General features: G+C 38.7%; 1 protein-coding gene across 2 annotated transcripts; it reads right to left on the bottom strand.

The window, feature by feature from the left end:
• Nucleotides 1-282: 282 nt before the first annotated feature.
• Nucleotides 283-10,515, bottom strand: LOC137729007 (clathrin interactor EPSIN 1). Of its 2 annotated transcripts, XM_068467827.2 has the most exons (12): nt 10,323-10,420; nt 10,159-10,206; nt 10,011-10,062; nt 9,479-9,558; nt 9,293-9,371; nt 9,102-9,185; nt 8,841-8,986; nt 8,478-8,735; nt 2,404-2,552; nt 1,758-1,999; nt 1,117-1,504; nt 283-714 (listed from the first exon to the last, which is right to left on the bottom strand). In XM_068467827.2, the coding sequence occupies exons 2-12, from the start codon at nt 10,197-10,199 to the stop codon at nt 488-490; spliced, it is 1,746 nt and encodes a 581-aa protein (XP_068323928.1). In that variant the 5' UTR covers nt 10,200-10,206; nt 10,323-10,420; the 3' UTR covers nt 283-487. The 2 variants fall into 2 exon arrangements, with proteins under 2 accessions (XP_068323928.1, XP_068323933.1); XM_068467832.2 differs by having other exon boundaries at nt 1,770-1,999; nt 10,159-10,515.
• Between the last annotated feature and the right edge of the window lie 1,723 nt (nt 10,516-12,238).

Genomic DNA, 12,238 nt, shown 5'->3' with positions numbered 1-12,238 from the left:
AGATTGTCATAACTCTTCGCATTAGTTATAGAAGTGATCTCTGAGTTTATCCACAGAAAGTAAATCATTTTGATCATTCGTAATAAATTGGTCATTGATAAGAGAGTGCGCAATCCAGCAAGGAAGGAGGCGAGCAGAAGATTACAATGGAGTTCGGCATGCCAGGGCCGAACAGAAGATTGATTGGAGGAAGAGAAGGGTGTTCTTGAAAAATGAAAGATTAGGAACCACTAAAAAATTGTGACCAACTTTATTCGTTATACGTATAACTACACTTAAACATAGGCTCGAGATCAAGGGCGAGCATCCACCGGAATTTATATTAAAAAGCGTCGAAACCATCTCGACTCAGGATCAATACATTCCTCAATATTCCCACTGATGATTACGAACAAAACAAGCACACCAAAACACACGACTGCCAATATTTTGGCCGAGCAGGATTTAAGGAATATGCAGACACGAAAAATGGTGGAAAATAACAAAATTACTTTTGGAATCCACCGTACTGGTATTGCTGGTTGCCGCCGCTGAGACTTGAGAAGAGGTCGTCACCTATTCCTTGTGAAGAGGGGAACCCTGATTTCCCAAGACCTGTCCCCGAACCCATTGCTCTTCCCATGTAGTACGACGTTGGGGGCCCTTTCTCCCTTTCGTCTGTTCCATCGGTTAAGCCACCCACAATCCCCACATCCGCCAGATTCACCTTCTTGGCTGCAAGTACATGAAGTGAATAGGCAATTACCAAAAAACCGACCTAAACATGTATTTGATGTGCAGAAACGCAAAACTTGCGCACACAATTACTAAGGAACCAGAGATGTAAACTCGTCACTTCAACGAGAAACCCACTCCAAACGTTTACCCAGTCAATCCACTAACCGAAAATGAAATAGACTCAAATCATTAATCCCTGGCTATGTATCATGATTACAGAAAACCCTAATCCTAACATGATCCAGACATTTATCACATTTTTAGATAAACCACAATGGCAATTTTTCTGAATCTCAATTCTCAACTCACACATTGAACATTAAGCAAATTTTATTTCATGTGCAAACCAATAAATTATGCTATGGAAGGAAGTATGCTAGTTGACACGGATATACTTACGAGCAGATATATTGAGATCAATCAGTCCACGGCTAAGTGAATCGGCCCAAATGCCAGATTTCACTTGGAAATCCTTCTTGGGTGGAGTCTTCGAATCTGCTAAAGATTGTTTCCCCAAATTATTGTGGCTGCCATCATTGACAGAACTTTGGGAAGGTTCTGAAGCTGCTGAATCAGAATGTGAGGCGAATGCCCCCATTATATCAGATCCATCAAAATTATTAAGAGGAACAGTGGCAAAGGGATCAACAATGTTGGTGTTTGTTGGCGCAGCATTTGTAGACTTGGTTTCTGGCTGGATAACTGGATCAGGAGTGGCAAAAAGATCAACTGTTGAAGTGGCCGGTGGAGAAATGATTGGTTGAGAAGCAAATAGATCAACGCCATTCTGTATAATTTAGATGCAGAAGAAGTCTGTTAGCAAAGAAATTTAGACCCGTTTTGAGGAATTAAAAAACACTTAAAGGAAGTCCCTAAAAGCAGTTCCTTGTAAGAACTACAAAATCATAAATCAAAACATTTCAGATGCTTAAGCAAACTTCTGCAAAAATTGCATATAGATGGGTGCAATTTAACTTATACCCTCTTTGTGTTTGAAATTTTAACGCAAACATCACCACTGAAACATAGGAATGCCTGACCTGAGAACTCACTCCAGTTGCTGCCTTGGGTGGTGCTGATACGAAGGTCGAGTCTGCAAATACTCCAGTTGCTGCCTGGGGTGGTGCTGACACAAAATCTGCATCTGCAAACAGATCAACATCCGTTGAACTGCTGTTCACGCCAGGCTTTTCTTCAGGAACAGATGCTGGAGCATCTATGAAGTCATCCATCAAATTTTGTCCAAATAGAGCCACTTGGTCTGAGCTTCCAACAGCAGCCTCTATTGAAAATAATATAGTATACAGAGATGTTAAATTAAATCAAAGAAATCATTCATATTATTAAAAAAAACACACACTACATACTTATTCTGTTAAATGTATTGCATAATGAATATGAAAAAAGAAAAAGCAGGAAACTTTACATCAACCAATAGTAGAGTGATATTCATATAAAGCGTATATGTTTGAACAAATAACGTAGAACTCAACAAAAGATGTACTGTGTTCCATGGCACAAGCAGCCTTCAAAAGATCACTGTGTTTAACAAATCAGACAATCTTGAAAGGCCAAATGGCATGGAATTGATTGCAGCTAAACATCATTTGCCAATGTCTTCCCCACAAGGCTTCCTTTTAGTTTTGCATTAAACTGCCGATTGCATCAGAGTTCATATGTACTTACTAGTAGTAGAAGTCCCTCGTGGATCAAAATCATCACCATCATCATCAGGAATACTTGCGCTTTGAGAATGAATTGAATTGTATGCATCAGCTTCATTTGATTTGTTTGATGACTTTGACACAGTAGATGATATATCATCCTGACCCTTCCTGCAAGATAAGCATTTTAAAATTAATCCAGACACGATCACACAGCAGAAAAATTATTAGGACAATATGTACGGGCTTCAGTATCTCTGTGTGCAGAGGGCAGGATGTGTGTGCATGTGTGTACTGTTAGTTTTTGGCTCGTCAATTTGTGTCCTTTTCTGTTTAGGATTGTTTTAGGGAAAGGGTGCACCAATTCTTCTCCTAATAGGGCTAGGAAAGAATCTTAGTTTCCTTATTCAATGTAGATTAGAAATCCTAGAAGTCTATTTGGAATTGGAAAGGAAGTCTAAATTCCTATTCCACTTAGAATAGGAATTATAATCTGTAAAGGACATGTAAGCCAACCCTATATCTATAAATAGGGTGCGGCAAGGCTGATTTTCTGCAGAGAGAAAACAGCCAAACAGCAGAGAGGTTTGAGATTAGTTCTAGGGTTTGCATAAGTTCTGTAATTGATAAACCAACTATTCAAGATATCTCTCCACGTCCGAAATGCATGGTAAACGTCTCTCCAAGTCAGCCACACAAGTTGGATACTCTTCAACCTCTTCAACAGATAGCAAGGAATCACACTTCTTCCTTATCTAAAACTCATGTGTAACTTAGTTTTGAATAAGTTACACATGAGTTTTAGATAAGGAAGAAGTGTGATTCCTTGCTATCTGTTGAAGAGGTTGAAGAGTATCCAACTTGTGTGGCTGACTTGGAGAGACGTTTACCATGCATTTCGGACGTGGAGAGATATCTTGAATAGTTGGTTTATTGCATAAGTTCTGTAATCTCTATTATTAATCAAAGAAGCGGTGATTTCTCTACCTAGGGAAATCACAACTGGACGTAGGCATAAGTTCTGCCGAACCAGTATAATTCTTGTGTGTTTCTAAGTTTTCTATATTTGCTAGTTTAGTCTATTGCCGTTGGTTACATCAAAGAACAAGGTCCAGTGAAAGGGGTTTTTTCAACAATTGGTATCAAGAGCTAGGATCAAGGTGTTCTACGATGTTAAAAGGGAAGATGAATGCGGATCAAGGACCTGCGTTAAAACCCTTTGACGGCAAGGATGACTTCACGGACTGGCAAAGGATGATGAAGAACGTACTGATACAGCAGGATTTGGATGATGCACTTGATGGTAAGAAGCCGGAAAGCATGACAGAAGCAGCATGGAATAAGGTTCTCAAGAAGGCCAAGAGTTCCATCGAGATCCATCTCACAAGATCAGTTCGGTCACACATCACCGAAAAGATGTCTGCCCAGGAAGCATGGGAAAAATTGGAGAATGTTTATATGGGAAAAACCGTGTCCAATAAACTTTTTCTAAAGGATGAACTATTCGGGCTTCGACTAGAAGAAGGAGGTGATATTGAAGATCACGTATGCAGGTTCCAGAATTGCATAGCTAATCTTCAGAAAGTCGAAGAAACTTACAAAGATGATGATATGGCTATCATCCTGCTAAGGTCTCTACCTTCGTCTTTCAAGCACTTTCGAACAACTCTAATGTTTGGAAAAGAGTCCTTGAAGCTTGAAGACGTAATTCAAGCTCTTCAGTCATATGCTAAACTAGATGATATAACTGAAAGCTCTCAAGGCCTTTATGCCAAAGGCAAGGAGAGGGGGCGGGAAAAGACAAGAGAAGAGAAAACTGGCAACAGAGGTAGGTCAAAATCCAAGAAGAAAAAGGAAAAGAAGGAAGGTTGCTTCGAATGTGGTTCAGCCGATCATTGGAAGAGGAACTGCAAGATTTGGAAAGAAAAGAAAGCCAAGATGGAAGGAAGCTCAGGTTCCGCTAGTGCAGTCACCGAACATGAGAGTGACGGGGAACTTCTTTCGGTAACATCGGGCTCCAAGGCTTTCAATTGGATTTTGGATACTGGATGCACGTTTCATATGTGTGCAGTAAAAGAATGGTTCGATACTTTCAAAGAAGTCAGCAGCGGGGAAGTCTTAATGGGGGATGATTCTTCATGTCCTGTAAGAGGAATCGGCACTGTTCGAATCAGAATGTTCGATGGGATGATACGAGCTTTAGGGAACGTCAGGTATGTCCCTAGACTAAGAAAGAATTTGATTTCCTTGGGTAATTTAGATGAGGCCGGTTATGGGTACAAGTCTAAAAAAGGAAGACTCAGGGTAACCAAAGGATCGCTAGTGGTAATGCAGGGTGACTTACAACCCAATAAGTTGTATAAGTTAATTGGGACCACTATAGTCGGGGGAGCAGCTGTTTCTGTAAATCAAAGTATAGAAGACAAGGCTGAACTATGGCATCATAGGCTCGGGCACATAAACCAGAAGGGATTGCAAGAATTACACAAGCAAGGCCTGTTGGAAGGCGTGTCAGCTTGCAAACTGGACTTTTGTGAATACTGTGTTCTTGGGAAGCAAAGAAAGGTATCATTCGCAAGTAGCAGTGCAGATAGCCGAAGTAAGGAGCAACTCAGCTATATTCACTCAGATGTTTGGGGTCCTGCTCCAACTAAATCAAATGGTGGAGCCAGGTATTTTGTTACTTTCATGGATGATTTTTCTAGGAAGGTTTGGATTTATTTCATGAAGCAGAAATCCGAGGTTTTTGCAAAGTTCAAGGAATGGAAAACAGAAACCGAAAATCAAACTGGAAGAAAGATCAAGTATCTGAGAAGTGACAATGGAGGTGAATATACAAGTAAGGAGTTCACCGATTACTGCAAGCAGGAAGGCATCATAAGGCACTTCACAGTAAAGAAGAATCCCCAACAAAATGGAGCTGCTGAGAGGATGAACCGAACTCTCATGGAGAGAGAAAGGAGCATGCGATTTCATGCAGGATTGCCTGATAGTTTTTGGGCAGAGGCTGTTAATCATGCAAGTTATTTGATTAACAGATCACCATCTACAGTTCTCGGTTTTAAGAGTGCAGAAGAGGTATGGTCTGAGAAGCCGGTGGATTATTCCAAGCTCAGGGTGTTCGGCTGCAGTGCTTATGCACATATTCCAAGTGATGAAAGGTCCAAGCTCAAACCGAAGTCTATACATTGCATATTCCTAGGTTTTGAGAAAGGAGTGAAGGGTTTTAAGCTTTGGGATTTCAACAACAGGAAAAAGGTTGTCAGTCGAGATGTTGTCTTTGATGAGACAACCATGCCTCTGAATAAAGTCGAGAGCAGTAGGGAGAAGAAGGATGATACTGGAATTGAAGCAACAAAGATTCCGTTAATCAGTTCAGATGAAGAAGAAGCTCAGGTGGAGCAAATTGAGCAAGAGGCCGAATCTGATGGTTTTGAGGAAGAAGAAGAGCATCAGCATCATTCACCAGTTAGGAATCAGGTGGAGCAAGAAACAGGACAGATTGAAGGTACTCCAATCTGCCAGATATCCCAAAGGAGTCAAACTCCACCCAACAATCCACCTGCATTCCAAAGATGCATAGCACTGGACAAACCTAAGCGGAACAAGAAGAAACTTGACAGGTTTGGGTTTGACCAAAACGAAGTTAATTATGCTCTTAACATTAGTCAAGGAGATCCAACTACTTATCGAGAAGCTATAGCAAGTGATGAGCGAGATAGTTGGATAAGTGCTATGACAGAGGAAATGGAGTCTCTTTACAAGAACTCTGTTTGGGAGTTGGTTCCTAAACCCAAAGACAGAAAGCTAGTTGGATGCAAGTGGGTATTTAGGAAAAAGGAAGGACTACACGAACAAGATGCCGTGAGATTCAAAGCAAGGCTCGTGGCTAAGGGGTACTCACAAAAGGAAGGGGTGGATTATGATGAGATCTTTTCACCTGTAGTCAAGCATACTTCTATCCGATTGCTTTTAGCAATGGCAGCTCAGCATGACATGGAGATTGAGCAGATGGATGTAAAGACAGCGTTTCTTCATGGGGATTTAGAGGAGACGATATTCATGGCTCAACCAGAAGGGTTTGTTGAATATGGGAAAGAAAACCTAGTATGTCAGCTAAGGAAGTCCCTGTATGGCCTGAAACAGTCTCCAAGACAGTGGTACAAGAGGTTTGATTCATTCATGCTGAAAATTAATTTTAGAAGGTGTTTGTATGACTGTTGTGTGTACTATCATGTGTTCCAAGATGGGATGATCATATTGCTATTGCTATATGTGGATGACATGTTAATTGCTTGTCAAGACAAGTCTAGAATTCAAGACTTGAAAAGGATGTTGAGCGAGGAGTTCGACATGAAGGATCTAGGTGCGGCACAGAAGATCCTTGGCATGGAAATTCAGAGAGATAGGACCGCTGGAAGGATTTGGATATCACAAGCCAAGTATATTCAGAAGGTTCTTGAGAAGTTCAACATGCAAGAAGCAAAGGTAGTTTCGACTCCTTTGGCAGCTCACTTCAGGTTAAGTGGACAACAGTGTCCTACATCCGAGGAAGAGCAACAAGAAATGAAGAAGGTGCCTTATGCTAATGCCGTGGGCTGCCTCATGTATGCAATGGTATGCACACGTCCTGACATAGCTCAAGCAATCAGTGTCGTTTCCAGATACATGGCAAATCCAGGAAAGCAACATTGGGATGTAGTCAAGTGGATTTTGCGTTATTTGAAGGGTTCTTGGCGACAAAGGATTATGTTTGAGAAGCAAAAGGAAAATGCAGGGGTGTTAGGATATGTGGATGCCGATTATGCAGGGGACTTGGACAAGAGAAGGTCAACTTCTGGTTATGTGTTTACATGCGCAGGAGGACCAATCAGTTGGAGGGCACTACTGCAACCAATTACAGCTTTATCGACCACAGAGGCAGAGTATATTGCATTGGCCGAAGCTGGAAAGGAAGCAATTTGGCTTAGTGGCTTGGTAAGTCAAATGGGAATCACTCAAGATTGTGTGAAGCTTAAGTGTGATAGTCAAAGTGCCATTCACTTGGCAAAGAATCAGGTTTTTTCTGGAAGATCAAAGCACATTGAAGCAAGATATCACAGAATCAGAGATTGGGTGGAGTCTAAGGAAATTTGGATTGAAAAGGTTCATACGGATGACAATGCCGCAGATTTCCTTACAAAGATAGTGCCGGCCAAGAAGTTCAAGCATTGTTTGAACTTGATCAATCTCGTTGATTGATTAAAGTGGAGCACCTCCTCACCTGAGGTGCAATGAGGCAAGAAGGAGGTTGCCAAGGAGAAGACTCTTGAAGTTTTTCCAGAGCTACTTCAAGAAGGTTCAAAGATACTCTGGGGTGCAAACGATCAAGACTTGGTTTGACTCACCAAGGTGGAGATTGTTAGTTTTTGGCTCGTCAATTTGTGTCCTTTTCTGTTTAGGATTGTTTTAGGGAAAGGGTGCACCAATTCTTCTCCTAATAGGGCTAGGAAAGAATCTTAGTTTCCTTATTCAATGTAGATTAGAAATCCTAGAAGTCTATTTGGAATTGGAAAGGAAGTCTAAATTCCTATTCCACTTAGAATAGGAATTATAATCTGTAAAGGACATGTAAGCCAACCCTATATCTATAAATAGGGTGCGGCAAGGCTGATTTTCTGCAGAGAGAAAACAGCCAAACAGCAGAGAGGTTTGAGATTAGTTCTAGGGTTTGCATAAGTTCTGTAATCTCTATTATTAATCAAAGAAGCGGTGATTTCTCTACCTAGGGAAATCACAACTGGACGTAGGCATAAGTTCTGCCGAACCAGTATAATTCTTGTGTGTTTCTAAGTTTTCTATATTTGCTAGTTTAGTCTATTGCCGTTGGTTACATCAAAGAACAAGGTCCAGTGAAAGGGGTTTTTTCAACATGTACATCTGTGAGAAAGAGAGCTGCAGACAAAATTAGCTATTACTGATAGAAACCACCAATACTCCAACGCATTGCAGTTCTGAGTCTCAGAAGAACCTTTTTCAGTGTTATCCAAAGTATCTCAGTCTAAAGGCATGATAGCTTAAGGTTGCAACCTCTCGCGAACTGTAAAAATCAAATACCTGCTTCTTGTTGAGCCCTTCTTTGAAGAGCTCTCTCGGTTCTCACTTGTAACTCCACGGCGTGATCTGCCAAAGCTGAACTTCTCAGTCTTATCTTCTTCATGTCTGTCTTTGTAGCTATCCCTGAAACTATCACCAGCTCCTGTACCACCTAGACCTCCATATCGGTCGCTACTCTGATAGCTGCTATTACCATACGAGGATGAAGTCGCTGAACCTGACTTATATGTTATCCCAGTAGATGAAAGTCCAAAGTACCTAAAGTTGGCAACGTGCTAATAGTTTATAAGATGAAATCTAATCAAAAGAGTTCAGAGAAGTTGAAGTAAACTTGAAAAGCTAGTCGACTGAAAATAAGCTTACTTGTCACGATTTGCAGCAGCCTTGTTTCTAACTTCTTGTATTTTATCTTTATTATTCAGAAGGGCCACTATGGTTTCCGCCTTCTTCCTCACATTTATACCATTATCTTTCCCACTTGGCTCAACATATTCAAAGCTTGAGAGTGACTTCAACAGAAAGAAAACCAAAGGAGAAATAGAATATTTGAGCATGTTCAACCTTATTCTCAGCTTGATATACACAAAAAGAAAGGTTCAGAACATATAAAAAAAAAGCCCTTACTGAGATTTGGAAAGTATGTTCTATAATGTCGTCAACAGCACGTTCAGATCCATGTGACACCAAATATTCTATAACAGCCAATGCCTGATACAGAAGTGGTTTCAGATATGGAAGGGTTAAAAAGGCACATGACTCAACGATGTCAAAATTTAGTATATATGCATCTCTATAAGCACCATATTTGATTCTACCTTATAAACATGGCGCCAGTCTTTTCCCGTCTCACTCAGTCTTGTCCATAAGACATTCATTACCATCTGACATTCCGAACTAAAAGATAACAGAAATCAGCAAGTCTGTATAAGTACATGTTCCTTCAAGATTCCGGAAATTTGTACTATAAAAAAGATTTTAACAGTAATGCAGTTGAGACTCACAATTTTTTAGTGGCCTGTGCAATCTCTGCCAAAGCAGAGCCATGAGGACCCCAAGGTTCATTGTCCGTGGCATCCAATACCTGTCACATAACAGCAATGAAATGAATTCGTTAAGCTTAATAAAAATCTCGAACTGGACATAGCTAAAGCAAATCATAATTATCCAGAGTTCAGCTCCCAAAACGAGATTAAACAAATTCATGTCAGCCAGTTGAGCTAGTATATGCGAAAAATAGACAATAGCTAAAGCAAATCAATGCAGGAATTTCGTAATTGGAGAAAACTTGTTGAAGTGACCTCTCAAAGCTAAACGACCTAAAGTATAGCTACAATATCAGCTCAAATGCACCTACAAGAATAGAATCTAAGTCTGCAATGCTACGATAACTGTTGAGGACGAAAATTAAATAATAAATTTTGGTGTTTGTATACGCCATGAATACAACAATTCGAGTTCAGATCTATAATTTTCGTTGCACGATACGAAATTCCAATGAAAAATGTAAATTTCGTCGAATTAACAGTAAATTACCTTCTGTTCCATCTCTGGAACCTTCAAAACCTTCAGATTCACCTCCCTCTTTCTGCACATCAAGATTAAGCAAACAAAATGTCAATTCAATTGCAGACAATATCAAATTAAAACGGAAAATTTTCGTAAAATCGCAATAAAAACTGACATGTCTCGGACCGTCTGATCGAAGACCTTCATGAAATCCATGACGAATCTGAAAAATTCGGAAATGCGCGATGAGATTGGAGAACCAAAATTGCGACTGAATCAGAGAAATAGAAGTCAAATTTTGGAGGAATGCACGAAGATTAAGGAAGAAAGAAGAAGGACATTTGAGTAGAAAGTTGAAGAGAAAGGAAATGAAAGGATTTTCAGATCTCGGCGTGCGTCGCCAGACGAAGAGAGAGAGAAGAGAGGAGAGGGAGAGAGATAATCGGGTGGTTATTTTGTGGCTTTTAAATTACAGAGTACCGGTAAAAGCCAACGAGGTCCCGCGATGATGTATTGCTGTTTGTGTTTGGGTGCCTATTCTGGCACTCTAAAATTCACCCAACTCAAAATAATTCAATATTTATATTGTTATTAGCATTCTAAAAGTCTCATTTTATATTCTAACTTTCTAAACTTAAAAAGAAAAATACACTTGTACGGAGTGTAAAATGAGATTTTTAGAATACCAATAACACTTTCCTTTATTTTTTGGTGAAAAAAGGGGGTGATGACACCCCGAACCAAACTAAGTTGTATCATTAATGATAATAGAACGGCCCATACAGACATCAACAAGGTCATCCATTAGATGTAGCATAAGCTATTGGGGAAGGAGCGCAAAAATATACAAACCAATATCCATATTATAGCTCAATTCGGCTAAGCGACATAATGAGTCGATTATAATAAATTAGTATCAAACTCGTCACCAACAAAATACAAATATCATTAGAATAGTAGTTGTGTTCTCCCAAAGGGAGAATGCACATATTCCGTTTTTTACAAATAATGTATCTTTATCCTACAAACTCCATCATCAGCTGTTTAGTTTTTTAATCTTGATTCAAATATCATCCATACTAAAAAAATCATTTGAATTGGAAATCATGTATTTCATTTAAATGTATCAATTAAATGGATGGTTTATTATGAATGTGTTACTTGATACTTTGTCAATTTGTTTAATATATTTATTATAACTAAATGATCTCTCATTCTAATGATTTTTTGTAGAGATGATCTCAAATGAAAATTAAGAAATTGAACTATTCTAATTATGACATTTATATGATGAATATATGTTTTTCGAAAGAAATGGAATATGTGCATTCTCTCGTTGGGGAACTCAAGTATTATTCATATCATTACATTGTAATACTTGTGTTTCCTTTTTATTCAAATTATTTTAGGGTACTTTAACGAAAAGCTCCCGGTATTATTAATTGTAACGAAAAATCATATTTTTATACTAAAAAGCCAATTATGGTATTATTTACTTTATGCTTTATTTTGTTTTTTTCGTTAAAACTAAAAGTTTTCAAACATTTTTCATTAATTTTCTTATGATTTTATGGGTAAATATCATTTGTATCCATCATTTATAGGTAAATATCATTATACTCTAATACTCACGTGTTTCTTTTTTCTTAAGATGATTTTATGGATGAGTTTGGAATGGCATTTTGTGGGTTTAGGGTACATGGCAATATTTTGTAGTACAAATATTATAATTGGAATTGTAATTATCTTTGTCATCATATTTAGAAGCATTTATTCAATATTGAAACCGTTTAGTCACATATAAATCAAACAAATTGATAGCTTATGTTGCCTATTACCATAATCATCCGTTTGTTTGATACATGCGAACGGCTACATGGTCTTCAAATTAAATTAAATTTTCTAGAGATGGTTATTGAATAATAATAAAGAGAATTAACGATTCTGATTATAACATTTATACAATGAAATTATAACACCTCGTCAGTAAAAGAATAATATCATTCTATAAACACAATAATACGATTAGTTCTCTGGATCTCATTCATGATTTTGAGATTTTGAGAGTATTTGGTCAATGATTTTAAGGTCGGACCCACATATTTTTTTATTAATTAGGTGTTACTAAATTTTAAAACTCTTGAATTCGAATATTTATTTTTCGTACTCATTCATGATAAGTAAATGTGACGATGTTTATGCGGTGTCTAAATTGGGTTTGGGAAACTTTAACAGTTAGGTTGGCCAGTCGGCCC

Source organism: Pyrus communis, chromosome 15, assembly GCF_041283825.1.
Source record: "Pyrus communis isolate YQ-2024b chromosome 15, ASM4128382v1, whole genome shotgun sequence".
Lineage (NCBI taxonomy): Eukaryota > Viridiplantae > Streptophyta > Magnoliopsida > Rosales > Rosaceae > Pyrus > Pyrus communis.
The sequence above is the reverse complement of the archived record's forward strand: the minus strand, read 5'-3'. Positions and strand labels throughout refer to the sequence as shown.